The sequence below is a fragment of the Elaeis guineensis genome, chromosome 12 (genome assembly GCF_000442705.2).
Source record: "Elaeis guineensis isolate ETL-2024a chromosome 12, EG11, whole genome shotgun sequence".
In the NCBI taxonomy this organism is placed as follows: domain Eukaryota; kingdom Viridiplantae; phylum Streptophyta; class Magnoliopsida; order Arecales; family Arecaceae; genus Elaeis; species Elaeis guineensis.
The window spans coordinates 16,810,521-16,838,164 of record NC_026004.2 but is presented as its reverse complement, the minus strand read 5'-3'; the positions used below and the strand labels follow the sequence as shown (position 1 = coordinate 16,838,164).

The 27,644-nt window shown below is 36.6% G+C and overlaps 2 protein-coding genes across 12 annotated transcripts; one reads left to right on the top strand and one right to left on the bottom strand.

Moving 5' to 3' along the window:
- Positions 1–22,260, top strand: LOC105054949 (protein CCA1). 5 transcript variants are annotated; one of them, XM_010936610.3, is made up of 7 exons: positions 2–310; positions 503–693; positions 829–940; positions 1,916–1,977; positions 19,762–19,989; positions 20,106–21,551; positions 21,651–22,260. In XM_010936610.3, the coding sequence occupies exons 2-7, from the start codon at positions 655–657 to the stop codon at positions 22,014–22,016; spliced, it is 2,253 nt and encodes a 750-aa protein (XP_010934912.2). In that variant the 5' UTR covers positions 2–310; positions 503–654; the 3' UTR covers positions 22,017–22,260. The 5 variants fall into 5 exon arrangements, with proteins under 5 accessions (XP_019709667.1, XP_010934912.2, XP_073103034.1 ...); XM_073246933.1 differs by lacking the exon at positions 2–310 and having other exon boundaries at positions 482–693; XM_019854108.2 differs by lacking the exons at positions 829–940; positions 1,916–1,977 and having other exon boundaries at positions 1–310.
- On the bottom strand, positions 22,075–27,388 carry LOC105054947 (mitochondrial import inner membrane translocase subunit Tim13). 7 transcript variants are annotated; one of them, XM_029267573.2, is made up of 3 exons: positions 27,136–27,388; positions 24,990–25,084; positions 22,075–22,787 (listed from the first exon to the last, which is right to left on the bottom strand). In XM_029267573.2, exons 1-3 carry the CDS (start codon positions 27,250–27,252, stop codon positions 22,448–22,450), a joined length of 552 nt encoding a protein of 183 aa, XP_029123406.2. In that variant the 5' UTR covers positions 27,253–27,388; the 3' UTR covers positions 22,075–22,447. The 7 variants fall into 7 exon arrangements, with proteins under 7 accessions (XP_029123406.2, XP_010934911.1, XP_010934910.1 ...); XM_010936609.4 differs by having other exon boundaries at positions 24,940–25,084; positions 27,136–27,377; XM_010936608.4 differs by lacking the exon at positions 22,075–22,787 and adding an exon at positions 22,830–23,279 and having other exon boundaries at positions 27,136–27,383.
- Positions 27,389–27,644: the final 256 nt, after the last annotated feature.

Below are 27,644 nucleotides of genomic sequence, written 5' to 3'. Positions count from 1 at the left end.
TTTATTTGTCCCCGGACACCCACAAGAAATTGTAGTGGCTGAGATTTCTCCTGGGCTTCCCTCCAGTGAGAGCGAGAGAGAGAGAAACAAAGCGAAGCCGAGACGCTGGCTTCAGTCCTTCCTCCTCTCCTACCTCCTCCGAGAAGTTTCCGCAAGACGCCATTGCCGCCGACCTCGAGCTCTCTTTACTTTGCGCATCGATAGATTCGATCGCTGGCTGGTTGAAGATGCGAGACGGGTAGTGGGCGGAGGAAAAGGGATGAGATGCGGGCGTTCTTGATGCGCCCATCCGCCATGGCGGTCGCCTGAGGTGAGCTCCTCGCCTAGGGTTTGGTTTTTTCGTGATTCTTGGTTATGCCTGCTGATTTCGTGTTTCTTGATCTGTTCTTGGACCATGGCGGCTGGATTCATTCGGTTGGGTGAGGAATTTGATGGTAGTGGTTTTGGGTTTAGTTTTTGGATGGGTTCTTGAAATTTGTTTTTGTGTTCTTGAATGGAGTAGATTTTGATGCGTTATGAGGTACTATTTCCGGCAAATGGAGCGACTGGTTGGAGATATGGAGGGAGGATCGCTGCTGTTTGTGGATGATTTGAACTCGAAGTGATCTGTGGTTGTTTTCTTCTGTTTGCTCTGCTGAAATTTGGAGTTTGGAAATGGAAGAGGATTCTTTCGGGGAAGAGTTGGTTGTAAAGGTGAGTTTATGGTTGGATTTTGTTATGCGTGAAGATTTTTTTATTTTTTTTTATTTTTGCCATGCTATTGTTTAGTTTCGGATGCTGAAAGGGATTTGCGATTGTATGACTTTATGCATGTGAATGGGAATGTAGACTAGGAAGCCTTACACGATCACGAAGCAGCGAGAGAGGTGGACAGAGGAGGAGCATAACAGGTTCCTGGAAGCTCTGAAACTGTATGGGAGAGCTTGGCAGCGTATCGAAGGTTATAAATCCAGTCCATGTTGCTCACACTCATCCTAAATTGTATATATGTATGTATATATAGAACGTGCATGTACGGTCCTGAACTGCCCAGTTCGGAGTGTATCGAGCCATGCCGGCAGTAGATCGGGATGGTTCCGGCATTCAAAATGAGAAACCAGCGAAAGAGGGGGAGGGGGAGAAGGAAAGAGGAAAAGAGAGAGGGAGGGAGGGCTGCCAAGGCCACCGGAGGGTTAGAGGAGGCGCTTGCTTGCCGACTTCACTTAAAAATTGCAAAATAAAAGAGAAGGGAGGGGGAGGGGGTCGATGGACCCTTGTTTTGCCCTATTCGACCGTCCGGAGGGCAAAGTGTCTCCTTTGGCCCTCCGACGACCTTTGCGGCCCTCCATCCCTCTCCATCTTTCTTTTCCTCTCTCAAATTCTTCCTCTTTCCCATCCTCTCTGTTGTGTTGGCCTGCGCTCCGTCGGCCTCCCCTGTCCTTCACCATCTCTCTCCCTTCCTTTGTCCCTCTCAATCTCCCTCCCCCCTTGGTCTCTATGTTCCTCTCTTCCTCTCCATTGCCCTTTCTGCCATCTTGGTACGGGCTTGGCACTGAACGGCACGGGGCATACCGAATAGTGCCACCAGTTGACCAGTTCGGCCCTCAGTATATGTATATGTATGTATACATACATACATACATACATATGTATCTATGTATATATATGTATGTATGTATGTGTTTGTGTGCGTGTATATATGTATGTATGCACGTATGTATATGTATATATATATATACGTATAGATATATATACATATACATGCATGCATGCATACATACATATACATATTTCTATATGTGTGTGTATAATTGAGTACTTTATATTCTGTAACATGAATTTAGATGTGTTGAATTTGCTATATAAGAAATATAATATGCATGGAGTTTTTAGTTTTCAGAAGCATGCTTTTCACCCTTTTGTCTTTGTGTCACAGAGCATATAGGAACAAAGACAGCGGTGCAGATTAGGAGCCATGCACAAAAATTCTTCACAAAGGTCCAGTGCCCTTTTATCACTTACAAGATTCTTGGTCACCGTTGATGGAACAACTGACTAGACGATTTTTTTTTTTTTTTTTACCTTAATTAGTTTGTAAAACCATGTTTTATGTAACGAGTCAACCTAAAGATCGTTCTCTTAACTTGCAAGCTGATAATAGATAAATAACTCAAGACCTTGCATTTTTAAATTCATGTATTTTGCTGCTGCATATGTTGTTTTGATTTCATGATCACTTACGATGTATCTTTCAGGAATATTCTAGTTTTTGGATTTTGTTCACGAACAAGTAAGATGAATCATGACACAAGAGGTTAAGCTGGCATAATTGTCTGGATTCTTTTTTCCGGATAATGCAGTATGCAGTCATCTTCTCATGAAGCATAGCTTATCATTTTGTGTTGCATCTCATTATCATCCTATCAGATGTTGAAAATATAATGGAAGATTCATGCTTGCTATGGTGATGAATGAGCAGTCACAAACTATGCATGTTAATCTTTTTTTGTTAGCAGGTGTCAATATAAAAATTTGAAACACATATACATTAGTATTGAAACAAGAACATAGATGGTCCATAATGAAATATCTATGGACTATCACTTTCTAAGTGTCCATTCTAAGACTCCCCGAAGCAATAGAAGGACACATTCCTTATGGATGTCAGCACTGTGAAGCAATGTGTTCTTTTGGGCTAGGCTAACCTCTAATCTACAGTTTTCTTTGTCCTCCTTTTTTAAGTATCCTCTTTGAAAAAATTCTTAAACTTGATATGACTGTAATAAGAAACTTAACTAATAGTATGATATACATTTACAAGATATCACCAAAAAAAAATTTGCAACAAAAGAATGTTTTTGTCTTGCATTGTATTGCCCTTTCTATGTTGTTTTCCTCTTTCCACTATCTTTTGTGTTATACTTATTGTCATTTTTGTTGAAAAATGTTACTTTTAAAGATATGTGGTACCAGTATCGACACCCATCTGATTGGCTGACGGTACAGTATGGTATGGTACGGTAAGCTGTCGTTCCGTTTCGATACATGCCAACAAAGGGAGAGCTGGCAAGGGTGGAGAGGGAGAAGGAGAGAGGAAAGGAGGGATAGAGGGAGGGAGGGAGGGAGAGAGGGAGAGGGAGGGGAGGGCTGAAAGAGGGTTTCCACCCTTAGTTTCCTTGTTTCGAATGACACAGGGGCCTGAGGGGCCTTGTTTTTATTTTGTGGTTTTTAAGTGAAGTCAGGCCCTCTCCCTCACTAGTTTCTTGAATTGAGGGGTGAAACTGTGTTGGTCCACCCCCAGTACAGCTCGGTATGCCCTGTTCCAGATAGTTTGGGGCGGTACAGCATTTTATGTTTATTTTATTAGATAAACTTTCCACTCGTTGTATTTTGATTGTGAGATATAATATTTACCTAAAAATATATCTTATAATTAATGCAAGTTAGCTTAATGTAACTAAGCCTTAATCCTAAACTAGTTGTGGTTGGCTACATGAATCCTTTTCCTCCATTCCACTCTATTTAGGGTCATACTTTCTGAAAGATATAGCCATATCAGATCTTTCCTAACTACTTTATCTCATATAATTTTTGGTTTACATGCGTCTCTCTTTCTTTCTTATTGGTGCATCTTCTAGCCTATATTGTATATGTCCAAACCATCAAAGTCGTAACTCTCGTAATTTGTCTTGAATTGATGCTATTTCTACATTTTTATAAATGACTCTATTTCTTTATCTTTTCTAGTATTACCAAATATCTATCTCAACATTCTCATTTCAGTTGCACTTATCTTGTGCATATATTGTTTTTTAGCTGTCCAACATTTTATACCATAAAGCCTAGCTAATTGTATGGTTGTCCTATAAAATTTTTATGGTTGTCCTATAAAAGTTTTCTATCAACTAGGCATGTATTCGACCATCATATAATGTCCCAGTTGCACTTCTCCATTTTAACTACCTTTAATCCCATGGGTAACATCTTCTTCAATCTCCCTTTCCTTATGAATAATCAATCCTAAATACCAAAAATGATCACTCCTAGAACCTTCATGATCCTCAATTTTCTCTCAATTTACATCTTTATTTTTAATTTATTGAAGCTACATTCCATATATACCATTTTGGTCCTACTTAACCTAAAACCTTCACATTCTAATGCACTCCTATATAATTCCGATTATGATTAACTCTATTTTTATTTTCATTAATAAAACTATATCATTTGCAAATAGGTGTACCAAAAAATTTCATCTTGAATATGCCTAGTAAGCTCATTCATAACTAGTGCAAAAAGATAAGGATTTAGAGCAAATCCTTTGTATAAATTTATTATGATTGGAGACTCACTAGTATTACCACCAGCAGTTCTCATGCTAGTGACTGCTTTATTAAACATGTCCTTAATTACGTTAATATAACTAATGGAAACTTCTTTGTTTTCTAACATGCAAAAATCCTCTTGAAGCCAAACCCCATTCTTTGCTTCATTGACATCTCTAGGCTTCCATCCCATCTCATCTTAGAATAGGTTCATTGTATTCCTTTCTTGCCGACAATCAAAGAAAATATGATCAATGTTTTCATTCTCAAGATTGCAAACAAGAGATAAAGGATCAGAGTATAGGTTGCAATGTTTCACCACAATATCAACTTCCATGTACAGGTTTTAACTTGGGGGGCTGCCTTAACTCACTATTATAGGTTGAATACATTTTGTGGGATATTTAATTTTTTGCCAAAGAAGGTGATGAGTTTGCCTTCTTGGTTAAGCATCACATGACCCTTCATTTGAAGTGTCATAGTCCACTTCAGATACCGCCAAGTTTGGAAGTAAGAGTAGTAACCTTTGAACTTCTCATTTACTTCTTGATGAGTCCAAAGCTCTTTAGTACCTTGTCCTTGTAGTTGAAGATATCCACTTTCAGATATTTAGTGGTTAGGGTGATATCAGAACTAAACCCTTGGATGAAGTGGTGGTAAAGGTGGAAAGCTATGCATATACTATTATGAGAAAATTTGATGAGGCACTTAAGATGATAATTTCATTTTCCCATCCATGATGGGTATGATTTATAGGTAGTATGAGTTTCCGGACATTGGGAAGATATAGAACTTTGATAAGAATGTGGTAAGAAACTTGGTTGCTGGAGACAAAATAGAGGTCTTGTTCCTTATTTTTATAAACTGGTCACAACTTGGGTTGAGTTTGGGTAACTCATTCATATAGTTGACAATTGTGTGTGGTGATTTTCTTAAAATAGTGGAACCTTCCTCAGATAAACATAAGCAGGATAGAGTAATTGGAAGAGGTGGTATAAAGACTAGAGACATGTTGTGTGAGGGTGAAAATAAAGAAGGTTATAAAAGGAATGCCCCCATGCCCCCTTTTACTTTTTTTTTTTCACACTAAACACAACAATCCCCATGTCTTTTGGAATAATCAACTTGTATGCATTTGCATCAATCTTTTGCTGATCTAAACATTTACCAATATTTTCCATCTCTGCTGATTCATTTATTTTTACTTGGACACTTTGTGCATCCAACTTCAAAAATTCATGTTGGATATGTATTTTAGTTGCACACATAACCAAAGTAACCAAACACTTGGATACTTATGAAGTTCTTTGTAGCTACTTTTAAAGATTGGAAGAGGTTTGAACTCTTCTGACCATGAGCTATCTTTATTTTGATGTTAGATGGTGAGTATTTGTTCTTTTTAGAGATTGGTCAAGGATGTAGGTCTTGAAAAAAAACTTTGCAGTTTGCACGGTATTATTTTTCTTAAATTCTTATGTTAGTTGGGATGTTTGGATGAGAAACAATTTTATTGAAAGATCTTAATGGAGAATATTTTGGTATTTTTAATGTTTAAACAAACAATTTCCACATGTATAAATATACAATTTAGTTAAGATTATATTTTATCCTATATGTCCTGTATTTTCCTTTTCCCTTTGCCGAGTCAAACACTTGATATGGGGTCTGAATTAATTCTTGTATTTGTGTTCATGCAACACTGCTTATTTCATGGTACATATTCCTCATCACTGATGCTTCTCCCCATTGACAAACAGAAACACAATGTACAAAATCTCCATGGAGTTCACAATCTTTTAAACCTTATCATATAATTTGTTGTTGAAAAGAAGTTCTTCAACCTGACTCCTTCCTTTCGAGATGTTCTTCCTACAACTGAAAAATTAAAAGCACCTGGTCGAACTAGGCTTCGACTTCTACCCTGGGTTTGTTAGCACACCAACGGAAGAACCCATGATCAAGTCCTAACAACTCCAAGATGCTTTGTTCCATAATAAGATGCCTTAAGATGAACATTATGATGATTTTCCCTATCTTAACAACTTTGTTTTTCTCTATATCCAAGATCAAGTCGATTCAATGTGCCACTTATATGGTCCGATCTGATGCTTATTTCTGTTTATCAATTTCTCCTAAACATAGTTGTTGCTCTTGTTCAATACCACCTTGAGAACATACTAACCATTGATCCCCTCTACAGCTCCACTTAATGAATGTACAATGGTTCATACTATACCTCGTTGGATCAATAGATTAATGAATGATAATTTTCTTATTAGAGTACACAAGGAAGTTGATAGTATGAACTCTATCAGCCTGGTCCAAGCATCTCATGATTGTCACACCATTTAGGTTCCACTGCTTTGTGGAGGAGGAATTGTTTGGCCCTATTCCTTCAACCACCTTAACAAGATAGGTGCTAGCAATCTCATAAAGAGTGGTAGATCGATTCCTATGAGTCTAGGATTTGCCATCATTCACTGAGGGATATGATTGAAGTGAAAGTTCAAAAAAAAGTGCAACAATAAATCACCAATAAAATAAAACTTGTTTTTGAAAGCATCTCCTATAATTAATGAACTCAGGCAATGGTCAGCTTTGGCCTTAACCTTTATCACTAGTTGACCATAATATCATGTTCTGACATACTATAACCTTAAAATTTACGAATTTTAGATATCCACCTTGCCTTGTTCAAGGACTCAAAGCTTGGGGTGGCAAAAATTGAGCTGATTTGGGAGCCCAACTCTTAGAGCCAAACTCTATCTAATTTGTGTGGCGTTTAGTTTGACTTAGGGTTAGGTATGGGTTAAATGTTTTGAGCTGTTTAAATGAGTTAGGTATGGGTTGGAGCTTTGGCCCAACTTGGATCATGAGGTGTAGTTTTATTTGGATTAAAACAATTTATGCTGGGATGCTATCATCGTGGATAAGGATTTTTTGAATGGTTGGCCTTTTTCTTCATACTAGTTGTTTAAATAATTTTGAAATCACCCTATAAAAATTGTAAGGATCAAAGTTTGTTATCTCGGTATCAGAACCCGTATCGGTACTATCCTATTACTGTGTTAGTATACTTATGCCTAGTACAGGGGCTAGTTTGATGTACCGACACTCCGTATGCCCCCTGTACCACATATTGGTACAGTATCAGTACAATACGGTATGGTCGGTATGCACTTGATTGACTAAAGATTGCATGCGAAAGGTCTGGTTTGGTCTATTAGGGATTCTCTGTTGGATATGGCTGAAGAGGTGTTGACCCGATGTCATGTTGGGTTGGGTATGTTGGTATGTTGGTGCCCTTACTTTATCCAACTTAAACTCCATCTGGCCTGATCAATTGCCACCCTTACGCAAAGTCTAATTTACTTGGTTTTCCTTGTTTATCATTTTAAAGGTCAGCTTGCCTAATTTATTGACTGAAATATAGATCATGATTTAATATCCATAATTTTAGGACTTTTGAGGTCAATTTGGCCAATTTAGGAATCTAGAAGGCCCATCATTCCACCTTATCTGGTTTTCTCTTTTTCAACATGGTAATGAACAACATCAACGATAGTTTCCCTCTTTCTAGTGCCATGAATAGGCAATATTGATCAAGGGATCAATTGAGGAGTTCATGATGTGGGATTGATCATCTTTCCTCACCTTTCTAGTGATCGCAATGGACAATAGCCATCAAACAATGAGAGATCATGAGATATCAGTCTGATCGTGTTGTATATCCGAGGGACTAAACTTTGTTTTTGTGCATTTAATTGATCCACCATGGTTGAACAATCATCAGACATTGACAATTTGAAAGGTTATCAGGATTGACAACTTATTTGAGTTTAGATTTGTGGATTTTAGATCAACTTGCTTGCAAAGTCTAGTAGGTAACATGTCATATGGGTTGGCCCACTTGAGTTTTAAGAGACTGATCTTGTGATCTCGTATGTTCAGTCAGTCAGTTACGTAAACTAAGACTACTCGAACATCCACTATGAGTTGTGTAAGTGTTTTGCTTACTGATGGTGGAACCTTTTTTGGTCTACATAACTTATCGCCTTGGTGTCATTATTATCTACTTGCAATTTTTTCATCCTAACATAACTATAGTGTTTATGTAGTTAGCTAGTTTGCTTGTGACATAGACTATCTGTGTTGCAATTCTCCACATTGCAATTCTTAGGGCAGAATCACCATGCTCCAACTCTTACCCTTTTCTCTGTTTTCGCTTTTGTTTCTACTAAGACATCAATTTATGTGATAGGTTGCCAATCTGTCACTAGCAATTATTTCTTGTCAAACTTCTCATTTTCCGTGAGTCAAAACATGCATGACAATTTTTCATTCCAATCTCCAAGCATCTTAGCTACCTGATGTTTTCTTTAATGTATTTTCCCCTGATTGTTGTGATAACCGAGGTTTCTTGGGTCGGTGGCATGTACATGTTGTGCCATTTTGATGATGCTGACTGAATGTGGATGTTGCCTTTAAGCCGGCAAGGTTCTACCTGCTAACGTCAGCCAACATTTAGAACCTTGGGCATAATACAAGTGCTATTCTAGTGATTGACTACTCGGTATGGAGCATACCGAGGTTAACAAGGTTAACTATAAATTCACCTGCCATCACCATCATACTTGAACACCTATGCTTAGTCCATATTTATTCAATGTACTAACAAATATGTAATGAAGTCAACCATTACTACATTACTCTTATTCCTGGATAACCAGTGTGTATGATCTACTATGAGTTAATGAGATGCTTTATAGTTTATACACATTATACAAGTCATAATTATAACCATTAAGCCCTGACCAAGCTACTTGAGATTTGCTTTGTGAGCTCTCATTCACTAAACATGCCTATTTAAGCAATTTTATCTTATTTAAAACTTCTTTATGTCCTTACAGGAAAGGGAATGCCTCCGCATCTCCAAATTTTGAATTTCGGATCTATTTCATAGCTTCGGACACATTTTAGAATTAGTTGTCTACTTGATGCCAGCCAGTCCACCTTTTCTATTTGGGATTGGAATCAGCAAGAATGTTGTTATACACATGCAAATACTTATATATAGATGTGTATATAGATGTATACTAGTATTTACACATATATGCATATAAATATGTGATTACATAGTATGTATATATATAAACCAAGGATCAAGCTGCAATTGGACTATATTGTATTTATATTGTGCGTTGTGCCGACAGGTTATCGACTGAGTATAAGGGGCATGCCCCTCAATACCATTCGAGCCAACAAATATGGCTGCACATTTATATATAATGACGGTATGGGCTACCTTACTTTATGTTTTAAACCCTTGTCTAATCATCCGATATAACATTTTCACCATTTAAGATGGTTTGGAACTCTTCCCTTCTGAATATTTTCCATTTTGTTGAGGATTGGAAGCCCTGATCTATATATTGCATCAATTAAAACAATTGAAATGATGGATTGGGATTGAAATCATAATAAACCATAGTATACAGGCTTTACACTATGCCAACAACATTTATTAAAACATTTGTAATACATTTTTTATTTGTAATTGTAGTTCTATTCCCCTTTTTGTAAATTTTGAGCTTATTCATCTTAACGAATTTTGTATGATATATTTGTTAATTTATGCACGACACTCATTAAACCACAATGTATATTGATAATTAGGATGATTCATGACACTGGATTTTCATTTGTTTTAAAAATTATTTATTTTAAGCAAACAGAATTACAGACTAGCACAAATGGTCAAGGTTAGTGTATTTGTATAACAATTGAATATTGCATAATATCTTAGCTTTTAAATTATGAATTTTTTTACTGACTTATGTTTCTTTGTGTGTCAATGCATGCCAAGTGTCACACAATGTGCATATCATGCCAACCATGGGCTAACCAAATATGGGTGCAACACTTGAAACCGTGGTTTCAAGTGCCAATGGTGCTGGTTTGTACGGACAGGCACGAACTTATTAAGTCCTTCACTCTTCAATTAAAAAACTTATAGATCCTTTTTTATATTTCATTGTTTTGGCACAGTAGGACACAAGTGTTGGCCTGGCTTGAAACATGCGATGCTGGCTATTAGCTAGCATGCCCCCATGCCTATGGCATGTAAAACCCTTGTTTAATACTTAAATCTTTACATAGGTATGACAGACATTTTCATGATTTACATACATATGTTTCTTACTTATATCTATATCAACTATTGCCCTATATGGAATACATCACATGGTTTTATACTCTCCTTTTGCAAACTCTTTCTTTAAATGTTGAAATAATTAAAGATCCTTGAATTTCTTTATATTATTAATTAACCTTGAGCATAATTAATTGGAGATGAAAGTGATTATGATTTTAAAAACAATAGTTATTTATAAAAACAAATAATAGGAGAGTAAATTGATTGGTGTCATTTATATCAATCAAAAAACATTAAAGTTATTTTACTTGTCAATTTATGTTAAGATCAGCATAATATTATGAAAAACATGTTTATCATAGCGATATATATATGATGTATCTCTTTATCCTTGGCCAACTTCATTTGTGTAATGTTTTTTGAATGAATACAAAGACATTATTTTGATATACAAGACATTTGAAATTTTTCTTAGCTGATGCTAGTGATTTCATTTTGATGATGTGACTTTCCTATGTACAAGTATAAACTGCTAAATAACACTTGTGCATCATACTTGGCATGAACTTAGAAATATTTTGTAGCAATTTACTCTTTGAGCCATAGATTTCTTTTGTATTTTTTTGTGTCATTATTGTTGTGATGATAACATGTAGATTGATTTAGTGATACTTGGTGCTAGGTGGGTTGCATACTTTCGGCTATAGTTTTCCAATGGACATTTCATTTTGGGTTCTTTGGTTGGTTGGGATATGTCAAATTATGGAGTAATTTGATGATTCTTAGGAAATTATTTATTTGAAAAATGATTAAAGAAAATAAATTTTATCATGTTTGGTTGGTGAAAAAATTACTTTGGAAAATGGTATTGGCAAAAGATTACAATGTTTGGTTAGAGGTAGGGGTGAAAGTGGATTAGATAATATCCATTCAGATCCATTTTCATATTCAGATAGAAATTCGAGCATTCGACTAATATCCGTGTTTGTATCTATGTCCGTCAAAGAAAAACGGATATGGATATGGATAGATAATATATTAGATTCTATTTGTAACCCTATTTAATTTTATATAGCACTCATGAAATTTTAAGAAAATAAATGACTATATTAACATACTATTAATTTGATTTATCATCCACTTAGTAATATCTTTGATTGTGTTCCTAAGGTTTAATTATCCAAATTATATCCGAATTTATATCCATTCTAACTTGATTTATCATCCATTTAGTAATATTTTTGATTCTGTGGTCATAAAATTTAATTATTTGAATTATATCCATATTTATATCCATGCTTTTAGTGTCTAATATGTATTTATATCCATTTAAAACAAATATGGATATGATTTATTGCATCTGACTAACATCCATATCCATATCTGTATTTGTCAAATAAAATAAAAATGGATATGGATACACTAGTATCTGATCGTATTTGATCCAATTTTAGCCTTAGTTGGAGGTAATCTTAGGAATATTGCCAAATTTTCAACAATAGCTTTGAATAAACAATTCAAGTAATAATTTTTTTTTCTCGATCCATTTATTGGCCATTTATGGCCCACTTATATAAATGTTGTCATCATTGGCAATTTTGAATATTAAGATATATTTATATGATTTAATAAATATTTTTAAATTAATTATACATATATTAGAAAATATAGTTTTATTATAAATAATTTTTTGTATATAAGTAAATATATTAATTATTAATAAATCCTATGTTAGATTTGTTGATAATTAATAAATATTTGTGTATTGTTTATTAATAATTAGTATTTATTATTTATTAATAATTAGTATTTATTAATAAATATGTAATCAATATGTTAATATCTTTATGATATACTGATATAATATTAATAAAATTATATATTATTTTAATTAATATTAATTATATAATATAATAAATATGATATTAATATAATCTAAGTGAGGGCGTTTTCGTCAAGAAATGATAATTTCAAATTACCTCCACTCAGTAACCCAGCATGGGAAAACAAATACCACCCTTGGTGGTATTTGTTTTACCTATGCTCTTTGGAAAATAGATGTGGGATCCATCATTTATTTTACTATCTCTCTCATCCATTTTTCGTACCAAACATAGTAATCTGATATGGGATTTAGTTTTCCATTCTAGATTACCCCCAACCAAATATGCCCTTAGTGATTAAAAGGCCATAATAAAAGTAGATATACATATGTCCTTTAAAGTTTATTGTTATAATAGATCATGCAATTTTACCTTTGTTATAGATCAATTCAATCATTGGATGCTTTTATGCTGACAGATTGAGAAAATAGTGAACCTTGTTCTTACATGATCTGTTCAATTGGATAAGGTACTCACCATCTATTTTCATTGTTCAATTGTTTGACAACATGAAAAAACCAAAAGCTTTACCCACCCCTTTATCTATCCAAGGGATGGAGAAAGGGCAGGGCATCATAGCACTAGCCAATATGCTTTTGAGTTGATTGTTTAGACCTTTCAGTTCCCAGATGTGGATCTTGGATAATATGAATAGGGATATTCCCGATATTCACACAGAAAGGGGCACCACATTATTTAATAAAAGACCTGATAACTTCCCTAAAAATTTTAAAATCATTGATGACCATTAGAAATACCTAAAAATATACATGCTTGTACCGATGTGTGCATATATTTTTGTCTTCATATGGTCTTCACAGTTCACATACTTTTGTTAAAGAGCATAGCCCACTTAAATTGTATATATAAGATCTTTGCCTTAGTGATTTTTCTATTTCTATGAGATGTAAAGGTTCAACCCTTACGTTTCATATCTTGTGTTACTTCTTCGAAGGATATCTCTCTGTTAAACATTTAAAGACCTTCTCGAGCTTGCCTCAATATTGTTAGGAGACTAAAGTAACAACTCTGATTCAAACTAAACAATATGACACTTTGGAGGATCCAATGCACAAAATTGGCTGTTAGATGGTATGTGATGCCTATATCAAGGTGTTAGATGCTTATTTGACTCTTCTTATAAACTATTCTACTGGTGCAATCACTAGTGACTTAGGACTGATCTTGGAATCTAATCCATGACTTAAGATCTTATAATGGATTTGACACTTGCATTTTGGTAATTAACAACTCGACTCCAAAAGCTTAAGCTGATAGAGAATGGTTCAACAATGTATATCAAGCATAGTACCTCCTTCACCCCTGACACATAGCATGGACCATACACATGATGGGATAAACAAGTCAAGACAATTGAAATGAGTCAAGATGACAATTGGATGATTAAATAAGTAATTGACTTGAAAGGGATTTGAACTAAGAGCCTCCAGCATCCTTAGCTTTGATACCATGTTAACTAACCACCTGACCATAAAAGCTTCAATGTTTAGGGAACTGGTCAACATTGCTTTGTTTACAATATGTTAATGTGACTATAATTAACATTGCAGCTCATGCATTGGGTTGCTTCCAATGCCGAAATTGGTACCGGATATTGGAATTTAGTTTCAGTGTGCTTCTAGTAACCTCCATTTGAGGTGCAAGATCACTTTTGGTGCCTAGGGTTGCATAACTAGGTGACATACAACCTCAGCCTGTATCAACTCCTTTATGCTTGATAGTCTTGGGCTCTTGATGAAACTTTGCTTAATTCTTGGGCTTGGACTTGGAGAGAAGACCACCATTTGGGCTTCCATTCTTCTTAGGACTTCAGAGTTCAGAGTGTCTTCTTTTGTATGGGTCGAGAACTTACTTCCACTCTTTAAATAAAAGCATAAGGATAGTCTCAAGTCTCAACAATAGTGCTTCATTGATTGATCATATAGCCATCTTCTACTCAATATGATGTGTCTTGCTTTCATGGGGATCATATTCCACCAATATAAGTCCCTAGGAAAACTAGATCCCCTTTCTGTGGTGATGATTTGATAACCTAAACATAAAACTTTAAGGCATTGGATGCTTCTAGACTTTAATGTTTGCACTAACTCAATAGATGTGCCATCACTGGGGTTCGAACCATAGACCTCTCCAACTTGGTGATGTCTTCTAACAATTACAAATAATTGTTTTCCAAGAAATACACTACTTTCTCCAATCGTCCCATTTATATTCAATGGAGCAGATAAGATGGATTTTAAGGTCAAAGATACCAGGTCAAGATTATCCATGTAACTAGGAAAAGGAACCTTTGAATTGGAGTCCTCATTCTGTTCTTTGGGCTCTTGCCAACTGTGTCTCCAGTGCAGTACTCAAGGCCCCTTAGGCATTGAGTGGCAAAGTGTCTTAACTTTTTTCGGTAGAACTTTCTTGAGTCACCAGTAATGGCCATAGCTGGTCGTACCGGAGGCTGCTTAAGATGTGGTTAACTAGTGGAACCCCTAAACTGAGAAATTTGCCTTTGGGTTGCTTAGATGGAGATGGCTTGCTCCAACTACATTACTTTGTGGAGAGCCACAATTATTGCAGCAAGCTTGCGGAAAACCTACTCTTCTTAAACTTTAATGATGTTTTATACTGGTAGGGAGCTAGGTAATGCTCATCAAGGTCAAAGAGGTTATACTTTATGGTCATCTTATTGAGCCTCTTAATGCATTCAGCTATGGTTGCAACTTGCAAGGCATGTACACCTTAAGTTTGCACATTATTCTCTCCCTTATAATGATCAATTATGATAAGTTTGGGCATACTATTCTATGATGCTCCAAATGGAGGCATTCTGTTAGCTTTTTCTTAACAAAATCAACTCATCAAGGGCCTGGCAATTTAGATGTGCTATGTTTTTTACATTGGAGAAAGCAATATGTAAAGACATTTAGAACTAATTTATATGTAACACAAGGACTTTTAGTTAGGCTTATTTATAGATGTCATAGTCTTCATAATAGGCCAGTTGGGTTGATCAGCTTGTGATAAGGCCACAATCTTGCAAGAAGGGGTCACCAAGAGGCTCAACATCAAGACTGTAAGGCACCGAGTTATGGACAATGGCTTAGACAATAGTTGCCAGTGTTCTAACATGCATGTTTACCATTGTTATCAATTGCTAAACTAATGCGAGCACATATTCAAAAACATGGTGGCATCTATCAAATCATTCCTCTGAGTGGTCAATTGGAGATGTTAAGTAGTCTCCAACTAGATTATTCATGATTACAAAGGTCAAAGACTTCCACTCATTTGCATGAACTAATCTACCTCTTTGAGGAAAGACAATTTGACAAAAACTCCCATATATCTGACAATTCTCCATGCAATTTTCTGACCATTTAATTCCTTCTGCTCAACTAGTTGCTGGATGATGAGAAAAAAAAATCAATCATCAGATGACCTTGACTAGGCAACTAAATATGTAATCAAGTTACTTGAAGACAAGATCATTGTGGATAACATTACTTGTACTGAGACTCGGGGTATTATTCTAAATGCAGTCTACATTCATGAACTTGAGTTGCGGCTTACGTTAGTTGATATTTTGCTGCCTAGTTAAATGTATAGCTTATGTTTTTTGATTATGCAATTTTGGCTTCAAAGGTGCATCAACTCACTGATGATTCTGTTAGATTTGGCATCATCTTGTTGACTCTTGAATCAATTGAATACAAGAGGAGACATCAAACTAACCCAAAATCCAACTAGAACTTTTGTTCCCTTAGGTGTGTCAACATAGCAATCCAGGCATTGAGAACTTTTGAATCATTAAATGCCGTACTGCCCCGTACCACCGGGTACTGGTATACGGTACCATACCGATACATCGTTTGGGAGCATACCGATACTGCTATACTGTACCAAACTGCGTACCGACATTACAGTAGGATTTTACTGGTATGAGGTCTGGTACCGAGACAACGAACTTTGTTCTGTTCTAAATATTATATATGTCTCATTCTGACTCTTATCATGGTCCCAAACTTGAATTGGATGGAGTTTGAAGGGGTTGGATGCCCTTGGTGCAAGTTTGGGCCTTTAGAACAATTGTTTTTACACTGTTTCATGATCTGCAGAAAACCCAGTCTATCACCTTTGCTATCATTATGCAGCTTGGACTTAGGGATATGATGGGTTGTGGAACCAAGTATGCCTAGGAGTCATATGTGTGACATGTAGGATATGTACAAGTAGGATGCATGACCAGTTTTAAGTTTTAACCACACAATAGACTCGACATTCCTCCTAATGCCAGGAGCAGTAGCGTTTCTGGTGGGAAGTACTAGTGCTAGGAAGGTATTAGGCTTTGAAGACTGATACCTTGTATCTATTCTACCTACCAACAACCTTTGTTAACTCTCAAAATCTACCAAAGTCATTAGGATTGTTTGTTGAAATCTCAGAATCCATCAATCGACTGCTAAGCTTCTGCAGAATCAGCGAACACTTAGAGAACATTGATTGTAAAATCTTATTCCACTTGTGATTAGAACTTAGTAACAATCCTTAGATCTTGTATGATTTGCTTAGAACCTGTCTCAAACAGAGATTGTACTGCAAAACAAAATAGAAATAAGCTAGTATTTAGGTGGCATGAACTGGATTTTTAGATGCCTATAGCTTGGGCATCTAATTGATTAGACACTCTGATGCAAGTCACTTTTTTGTAAAAGAGCAAATGGACAAGGCATGGTGCAATGTGACTCATATGAACGTTACTTATTTCATTTTAGGACAATGATGGTTCCATGATCATGATTTTACCTAGTGAGGTTGTAGAATAACTTGTTCATCCTTAGTGAACAAGAGCTTTTTTGTTATTCCAGAAAATATGAAAATAATGCTTGTTTACTATCTGAATATAAAAGATATCATTTTAAATCCCTTCAAAATGTTAATATGTCATTAACTCAAAGAAGTGCTAGACAAGACCCACCTTAATCCAAGAAGCTCTGGCTTAATTTGCAAGGAAGTGCATCTGTTAAGTTAGGGTAGCTGACAAAGCACTTTGGTGGACCATTATCAAAATTCATGTCATATTGCTCTGATTCTCTGAAACTTGTAACCAAGGATTTTAGTGCATACTAGTCAAAAGGTCGTAACCAAGGATTTTAGTGCGTACTAGTCAAAAAGGTCATATTGATTTTAGGTATTGGTGCATGCTAGCCAAAAAGGATTTACGTATTGGTGCATACTAGCCAAAAAGGTCATATTGATTTTAGATACTAGTGCATACTAGTCAAAAGTCATAGCCAGGGATTTATGTACTAGTGCATACTAGTTCATACCAACTGTGCCTTGCTGTTTCGGTAGGATACTGGTATTAGTGGGCTCCTCGATCTAGTCTATACCAACACATGGTACAGCACCTTATTAATATTGTGCCAAGAGACATACAATGTGTCGCCATGGTACTGTGCCACGCCAATCTGTATCATACTGGTGCATGTAACAATTCTTCAACCCTTTGTTGTGTAGCCTAGAGAGGGGGCAGCTGGATTATGTCAGCACATGATAAGCCAAAAAGTTTGATGAAGTATACATCAGTTCCAGCATATGAGTCGACGACATCATAACTTATTCAACACGAATAGACCTAGGTATCTGATGCCAAGTGCTTACATCAGCATAATATCATTAGAGCATAGGGTGGTTGCAGATCATTGAATAGATCCCTGCCTATAGACATTAGATGCTGCTGAAGCCCCCATTGTTTGGAAATTCGTTCCATCTTAAACTCATTCTAGGAATATTAGCAAAGTCTCATGATCCATTGCTAAGAGGCATGATTTTTTCAACCAGTCCAGTGCCAACCAGGCTTCTGCATTCTTGGTTGGTTTGTTTTCTTTGAAGAAAGGATATATCCTTCTAGGCCTCAGGCAGCCTCCACAAGTTCTCTGTCAGAATTTAGTCTTTGGAGCATAAGAAACTTTCTATGTACCATCTTTTTTTTAATGATAAACTGGATAGTTTTCTTTTGGTGCACATTACGCTGAAAATTGTTCCTTTTGCACTCATGCTTTGCAAAACCTGTTGTGCCAATTCTGCAAGAGCCCAAAGGCAGCTTGGTGCTGATTCAAGGCAAAAAACAAGTAATTTCTTCACACCTGTTGTTTCTGTGGAGATCTGCTAGCATGCTAATGATCAACTAGTTATCCTCCCCCCCCCCCAGCTACTTGTTTTCACTGTTTTTCTTCTTCTTCTTCTATCACTTTCATGTACCCTTCATGTGATTGCTTCTGCTAACTCAAGGAGCCATTAGCCCATGGTGTTTATCGACTATTATCCAAGTTTTTCTTTTTCTTTTTCTTCTTCCTTTTATAAACTAAAGGATGTAGCTAACAGATCAAGGGGATGGCAAGAAACTTTCAGCTACATCCTTGAGCTTAAAGAGCAAAGAAACCCCCATCAACAGAAGGATGAGATGGGTTAGCAGAAGCAACTAGTTAGAAAGAAAAAAGTAACTCTAACTAGTTAGAAAACCCCATCAACTAATTGTCAACTCTTTAAGCTCAATGATGTAGCTAAAAGTTTCTTGCTATCTCCTTGATCGGTGCATCAACTATTATCCAAGTTATTGTTATAATAGACTCATCTAACATGATAGGTGAGTATCCACCTTCTGTAACAATAATTACAAGAAGAAGCTTCAAATGGGAGAAGAATTCAAGCTAAATGGTAGAAAATATTTTTCTTTGGCCTTATTAATGAAGAAGAATAGAGTCTCCCGAATCATCTCCACATCTTTTGTCCTAAATCCTCTAACAATTTATATTGTACTACCTATTACAACCAGCAGTCCAGATCTAACATAAAAACATCTTAGTGCAAACTTAACTCTTTTATATCTAATCATTTGATTAAAGAATGCATGCATGGATGGTGAATACCAAAGATGTTGGAAGTGTTTCGGCACAATAAGAATTACAAATTTAGATCACATATGCAGGAGAATGCTATACCGTAATAGAAGTGCTATAAATATCTAAAATATATTAAGATCCTCTGTTCCTGCTCCATAGACATGCTACTTTCTGCAATTTTTATTTGTTTAATGAAGTACTAAAAGATCGACTTGATGATCAAAAAATTTCTAATCCTTGAATCTCCTTTTCATTAGTAATTTTGGGCATTTGCTAAACTTTCACCAATGTTCATTTGGGAATTCAAGGAAATGATAATATGCCTGAACTAATAGGTAGTTTGACCGTTTAAATGCTCGTGCTAGTGGTGGTTAGCTTCACTATTCAAACTACATGTTCACTGACTTAGATGTTATGTTTTAGCATCAAGTGGTCTTTAGTATTGTCTTGAATAGATTTGTAATTGCAAATCATGTTTTGCATGACTAAAAGTAATCAAATTGCAGTTGGAAAAAGAAGCTGTTATGAAAGGGATTCCTCCGGGACAGACTCATGACATAGATATTCCTCCCCCACGACCTAAAAGGAAGCCAAGCAGTCCATATCCTCGGAAGACCAGCGTAGTTTCTATCTCTCTAACTGGGGATGCAATAGACAACAAATCATCAAAATCTGTGTCTCTTGTGGGCACCAGTAAACAAATCTTAGAACAAGGAAGTGATGCACCTCAGAAGGTACACATTTGTCTCACCCTGTTGCTTTGCATTATAAAAGCTTTTATGTGGTTCTTAATTGTCTTTTTAGCTTTTCCCCCTTTCCTGAGTTCTTGCCCCATTAATTCTTTTTGCAGAAACCCGCTGCAACTATAACATCGCAAAGGAAAGAGATTTCTGTGGATGGAAGCTGCTCAGAAGTTCTTAACTTCTTTCAAGATGCTCCATCTGCTTCCATCTTTTCTGTGAAGAGCTCGTCAAATCCAAATCCTTGTACATACACAGAATTTGTGCCCAAGATGAAAGAAATAAAGGAGACTGCAACAGATAAATCTTCTGTCTCTATTGAAGTGAATAAGGATCTAAACATAAACGGCATATCATATAGAGATCAGGAGAATGAAGGACTCAAAGGACTTCACATAGATTCACAAACAAATTTAGGTCATGGAGAGGATGCGGATGCATCAAAGCAGCAAGAGAACCTTGGTTCATTGTTAAGTGACGATATGCAAGCTAATCAAAGCAACTCAAAACATATTCCTGTGCATTTTTCACAAAGAAGCAGTGCAGAAGGCAACCAGACAATAGACTCCGATGGGCATAATTTCATGGCAGTGACTGGCCAAGTAGGAGCTGATGAAAATTCTAAGTCATTCATCGATCCTATGATTTATGCAGCACCAAAGCTCCACAACAGTTGTGCAATCCCATGTGTTCACCAACCATTTCCAGCCTTCCCACCCTTTACCCAATTCCACAGCGATCATGATGCTTATAGGTCATTCCTCAACATCTCATCCACCTTCTCGAGTCTCATCGTGTATACCTTATTACAAAATCCAGCAGTTCATGCAGCAGCCAACCTGGCAGCATCATTCTGGCCATCTGCAAACATGAATTCTTCAACTGATTCAACTCCAGAAATCCTAGCCGGGGGATCTCCAGTAAGGCACATGAACCCTTATCCAAGCCTGGCATCCATTGCTGCTGCTACAGTTGCAGCTGCATCAGCATGGTGGGCCACTCAGGGACTATTACCAATATGCTCTCCTCACATTGGTTTCACCTTTAATCCAGCACCCGCAACTACAATTCCCACAATGGCCACAGCCCAGGGTCCAGAAGATAAGACAGACGGAAAAGAAGATGGATTTCAGAACCTTGTACCAGGAGATCCAGTAGTAAATCCAGATCAATCTCTGGCTTTAAATACACAAGGCCCTTCTCCTAAGTCGTCATCATCAGAAGCAGACGAGTCAGATGAGAGCAGAAGCGGTGAAAGGTCACATTGCACGGATGTCAAAGCTTCAAGAATTAATATGTTGAAACCATTAGCAGCTACTGGGCTTCATGATTCTGATAAGACAAAGAGCAAGAAGAAACCAGATCGCTCTTCCTGTGGCTCCAATACACCTTCCAGCAGTGAAGTCGAAACAGATGCCATACTGGATAGGCATGAGAAAGTCAATGACGAAGCTAAACAAGCCTATTTCAGTAATCCATCAGCTGGTGAGACTAACGGTCGCAGATCTCGAAACGGTGGGAGCATTAACGAGTCATGGAAAGCAGTCTCTGAGGAGGTTGTAATCTGGCAAATTCTCTGGTTCATCACTAGCGTGTTACCATTGAACACCCATCACTGCTTCTCTAATTTGTGTAATCTGTCTTTTCTTTGTTAGGGTCGACTTGCCTTCCAAGCACTTTTTAGTAGAGAAGTGCTGCCACAAAGCTTTTCACCTCCACAAACTGAAGAGGCAATGGCCAACAAGGAAGCTATTACCTTGCCTGTCGATCTTAACAGGAAGGCATATGCGACAGCCTGTTTTAATCATCTTCAGAGCTTTACAAAGGAGATGTCAAGCAGATGCACTGATAACATTGGAAAAAGTCCTTTAACAAGTGAAATTGGTCAGGGGAAGCTGAAGTCTCATCGAACAGGATTCAAGCCATATAAGAGGTGTTCAATGGAAGCCAAGGAAAGCAGGACAGCTGGTGAAGAGACCGGCAACAAGAGGATTCGTCTAGAAGGGGAAGCTTCAACCTGATAGCATGGGTGCAAGAACTCATGCAATTCAGGTTGCTGCTTCTGGCATGTAAGATTGGTATTACAACTTACAGTACATAAAAGTATGCCATGCACCATATTTTTGAAACTTAATTTGACTCTATATTGTTGTATTAAAATAATCAAGCAGCCCTTCTGCAAGCTGGACTGCTTATAACCTTGCCCTTCTCGCTTCGACTCTGCATATTTTATTTGGCATTCCAAATGAAGAACTCCTTGATCAAGATTTATGTCTTTGCAGCAAGCACCTAAGGTTTGGTGCCCTACAGATCGCCTATGAATGCTATCACTTTGGATATGATACTTTTGATGAAGCTTAAATTAAAGTGATCAATCTTGTCTGGATTGACATAAACTTACACAAGGCACCGGATTAATCATATAAGCTTAACAGCTATTGCTTTCAATTTTTCAAGGATAAAGCAGCATGCAACGCAGCTGTCCTTTTTTTTTTTTTTGGTAAAGTGAGGAGCCAGAGGCTGTATGAAACGATAAGTTAAAGCGGTGCAAATACAGGATTATCCAAGCCCACAGGAGGATTACAATATAACAAATTGACAAACAACCAACCAAATAACCTACAGGAGTAAGTAAGCTGCAATAACATAAAAGAAACAGCCATAACTTTTCCTCATTGAAATGGAAGAAGCACCAAATCTGATCCTCGCATATTAGCATATGAAGTAGCTTTCCTTTGTATTGAGCAAGAGTGGTAAATGCCAGAAATGATTTAGCAAACCTGACAGTCTGCCTGTGGTGAATATAAAACATGCAGCATATTAAACATGTATCAGCTGCCACCATACTAATAATATATTATAAGCTGCTATTCTATACATCGTGCAATTAGTTATTTGAGGCCGTGCATGCATTTGAATATTAAAACAGACGTCGGTTATGACCATAATATGCCAAACAGACTGGTGAAATATCCAATGTTTAAACAGATGAGAACTAGAGTGATGATAGCAAGGATAACCAGCAATTGACCACCAGCAACACTGGGTGCATGAATATGACGGCCAAATTAAGTGATTGAAAAGATATGATAGTAAATCTGAAATAGCCGTATACAATCTTGAGTGGTAAACTGTTTTTGAATTATCCTCGGACAAACTGCACTCCATAACTATCTGCTTGCAATAGCTGTAGGCAAGGGGCATCCACTGCAGTCAGTGAGTCCCAACAAAAGTCTCTCATCAAACCCCAACGTGACATGTAATCTGCTACTTGATTTGCCTGTCTAAAGATATGTACCACATTAAAATAAGGTAATGAGACCTTCCAAGCATAAATATCTCGAAGAAGAGGCAGTTTACTATACTTTGTCAAAGGTGTATTAATAATCTAGGATATTAGAGATTGGGAGGCATCAGATGGAACTAGAACAGCAGCTCCAAATGAATCAAAATGTAGTACATTAAAATAAAATAAAAAAAAAAGATAGATGGAGAGAGAGAGAGTTGAAATGCACAGATCCGTGCAAGGACAAGCATATGAATGATCTATCTGGGTGGCACTTAAGTCCTCGGGCAATTATTCATCGATATTTTTCTTCCATAATTCATAATTTTCTACCAGGTAGTGTCTATAATTTTTTTTAAAAAAATAGTAATAGTCTTTCCAGCTTATCATATTATTAACAAGTTTATAAGTAGGCTATGATTTTGACTTTTGTTGGAGATATGGAGGAGCCATTTTCTGGGGGGGAGGTAATTTTTATCCTCAAAAGAGCTGTAATCATAAATTTTTTGATTTATTAGTTATTGCTTCACAAATATGGATCCTGCTTATAGTGGAGAAAGCATATTAAGCTAGCAACAACCCTGAATCCACAATGAAGAGAAGCCACACTGAAAATAACAAATGTTTGATGGGGCATTATGAGAGATGGCTAACCCTACTGATTAAAAGCAGAGACATTGGATGATTCCAAGACAATGTGCAAAACACATCCACCGGTGCTAAAGCTGTGCTCCGGCAGGCAGTTAAAAGAGTTAAGACAACCATCCAGAGTACGAGTTGAACACCGGCGCAGTGGTATGCCATGTGCAATTTCATTTTAACTATGAACGCAGCATATATATATGTGTGTGTGTGTGTATTTATATAACATTAGACCATAATCAAATTAATTATTATCTTCTTTTTTTTTTTTTTTTTGGTAGAAGGTGTAACTTCATTGAACCCAACTAAACATTGTGTAGTTAAAGTGCAAATAAATCCTATAGTAAACATACAAAAGATACAGGCCAAAGAGGGGGAAAAGATACCATACAGAATATAAAAAGTATACAATAAGTTTCCTCTGATTTGAGCACAACTTGGACTAAGGCAAAAAATACAAAGAGCGTTGGAACCTATCTTTGTACGAGTTTATGAACTATAGATAAGAACTCCAAAATAGAAATATAATAAAGTGATGCATATATCCTGTGTAACATTAAAGACAAGCCCACTTTTCAAAATATGCAGTTTATCAAGAAATATATCATCATAACTCCTTTAGCAATGTATATAATCATCAGTTCTGACCAATGATGAAGTGCTTCATATAGGCAAGTAAAAGATGAAAATCAATGCTGACTCCAAGAATGTTGAAATAGGTGCTTAAGTAGCAGTAGTAAAGAACACGATGATGCAAGATAATTAGAGCTGAAGGTCTTATTTTTTGAGTATATCAAATAGTGGCATTCAACAACCTGATATAGGTAATATGCAATGATAGAAATATGGACAAGTATGCATAAATCCTTATAGACTGTTATTGAAACTTAAGTAATATGACATGAAAATTGTGACAGGCTGTTGTAAAATGTTCGGCCATCCCCATCTGTCTTTTTGAGAATAGAATTTCCTCATCTCTAATTTGTTCAAAATTTCTATGAACCAGCAAGACTAACGTGGGGAATTGAAAAGAGCTTGGCCAATAATTCTTGTTGCCTCAATGTACCGTTCCACACATCTGGATATGCAACTGCTCTCGCTCCCACTCAGGCCTGTTCCAGGCTTTGTAATGCACTTTGAAAAGCACTTGCTCCTCACAGTCTGGGAAATGAAAAATAGCACCACAGGCAAGTTAGCAATAAGTCAAGCAGCCATCAGCAACTGCTAGCAAGTCCACATTGCACACCAAAAAAAAAAAAAGGAAAAAGAAAAAGAAAAGGAACCCTAGAATGTTATTCAAGTGGTTGGCTTCCACAATGCCGATACATGCACCAGCAATGCAATGTTAATTGACATTGGACAATCCCACAAAGAAACACAAGAATTAAAACAGCAGTATGCTTGCAAGAGAGAAAATTTCAACATTACATACCTAGGACATGTTGCACTGCCATATTAAATATAATGCATAATTAACTGTTTGGCTTGTATCTAATGAAGCATGAACATGAATAGATCAAGAGAGTTATAATCCTAGAAGGTACAGTCCACAAAGGATCAATAAATATGGATATTGCTTAGATCTCCCACAACAACTGATCTGGTCAATATAATACATAAAGTGAAAAACAAAATATACTAAACTAACCAATATAACCAAATATGTTATTTTCAAGGTATTGTGGATTCATGAACATATGCATCTTTGTGAAAATCATGGAAGATCTGTCACACATTGAAATTCATTACAGTCCCAGGTCATTGAATGTGACAATAAAATTGCAAATGTTAAAAGCTAAACACTATAAAGTCTTAATGGACTCAGTCTATAACCTGTAGCACAAAATAGCCACTCAGCCCACCCCTACAAAATGATAGTTAAGTATTTAATGATTTTACATCACAAAGTATTACCAGATAAGCTCCTGTTGCCAGACATTTAAATTTTAATGTCAATGAACAAAGAAATTAAATTTGCTATGACACTTCTCTAATATAATCTCATGATATTCAAGTACTTGAACCCTCTAAATTAAAAAGCAGTAATATGTGCAACACCTAGAACATGTAGCTAACTAAGAAATTTGGAACCGCCCTGTAATTTTATCATGAAATTTAAGATCATTTATGCTGTTAATATGTACATATAGGTTCACAGTGGTTGTATAATGTTAGTTTCCATGACAAAGTACTCAGGACAATGCTTAAACAATACTCGATCTAAATGTAGAAGATGATGCATGATCCCTGTCTCTTGATAGAAATAAAAATCATGTTCATATCTTCAGAAATATGTCTATGCAGTGGAGAAATAAAAACTTGTTAACATCTAGAATTAAGTCCATGCATCTTCTAATTTGACAGGCATCACGGTGGAACTCCACAACATCCAAAACGAAGAGATTGTACCCAAAGTGGTACATTATGACTACATACAGAAAAATAACACTTCCAAGTAAGACATGAGACTTTGTCAATATAACAACTCATGATGAGAACCTCAGCCATAGGGCATCATTACTAATTAATTTCTAGAAATAATCAGTAAGAAATGAAAGGAGAGGGTTCTGAAAGCCAGCAAATATTCAACTTTCCCAAGACAAGCTCGAGTGGTACAACAGAAGGCAAAACGAATACCAAAAGACGACTTAAAAGACATCAATCAGTGAGAATTACAGCAGCCACTAGAACACCCATATTCCCCTCCCCTGAAATTTCAACCACCACATTAGTTCAATGTCCGAGAGACACTCCACCAAGCCTTTAGCCAAGTAAAAGATCATTTTTTTCAGAAATCCAGTTCATACCAAGTTGTATCTACAGTGATTTGTACTCACCTCACACGATTCATCCTAACTTAATCAACAACAAAAGTTGGGATTTTTCTCTATAATACAATCAATATAATTGGATTTTAGTAAAACCAGGAACAAATTAATGGGTAAGAAGCATTCTTTCCAAATCAAAAACCATTCCTTCTCAAATCCAATTCAAGCTAAATTGTACCCGTTATGGTAACCCTCACTAACTTCAACAAAATCATCTCAAACTCAAATCTGCAACAAAAAGTTGGCTTTTTTCTTCCATCATTCAATCAAAATTCGGTTTTTATTGCAAGCATAAACAGATCAACGCACAGAAGTCATAGAAAAGCAAAAGAACAACTACAAGGCGCATTGAGTTTAGCATTAAGAAAAGGAGTAGATCGGGACCTCGAGGAACTCCTCGGCGTAGGCCTGGGCGAGCTGGGCCTTGACTTGGTCCATCAGAGCCTCCGTCGAGGGGCCCGAAGAGCCGTTTGACGGCGCGGGAGACGAGAAAGGATCCATCGCTCACTAGCTTTCACGCGGACTTCGTCGGAGAAGAGGAAGGAGGGAACACCCTAGCGGTCTGTACTCCGGAGGGGATCTTGGCGTTCGCCAGGGGAGTGGGTGTGGAGAGCTGACAAGTATCCATGGGTCCCCAGACCTGGCCCGGCCTGAACCAATTTGGGCTGTTTGGGTCAGTCCAGGTTAGACTTTTGAGCTGCTTTTGAAATGTTTATGGATTAAAACAAAAAAAAAGTAAATCTTTATTTGTTTAGATTGGGTTAGATGAGATCGAATTATATACTTAACAGTTAAGTTGTTTGTTTTTTAAAAAATAAGGCTAACCCTGAACTATGTTTGGGTTGGATCAGATATCAAGACTGGATTTTTTAAGCAAGGGCAGGATGTAGAGA

Bases quoted from the DNA above. Each gene is read 5' to 3' on its own strand.
- LOC105054949 (XM_010936610.3), top strand. From the start codon at position 655: ATGGAAGAGGATTCTTTCGGGGAAGAGTTGGTTGTAAAG. The intron at 694-828 runs GTGAGTTTATGG...ATGGGAATGTAG, and splicing joins GGGAAGAGTTGGTTGTAAAG to ACTAGGAAGCCTTACACGAT. The intron at 19,990-20,105 runs GTACACATTTGT...TTCTTTTTGCAG, and splicing joins GAAGTGATGCACCTCAGAAG to AAACCCGCTGCAACTATAAC.
- LOC105054947 (XM_029267573.2), bottom strand. From the start codon at position 27,252: ATGGATCCTTTCTCGTCTCCCGCGCCGTCAAACGGCTCTTCGGGCCCC. The intron at 25,085-27,135 runs GTCCCGATCTAC...TTCATTTCCCAG, and splicing joins ACGCCGAGGAGTTCCTCGAG to ACTGTGAGGAGCAAGTGCTT. The intron at 22,788-24,989 runs GTACATTGAGGC...TATTCACCACAG, and splicing joins ATATCCAGATGTGTGGAACG to GCAGACTGTCAGGTTTGCTA.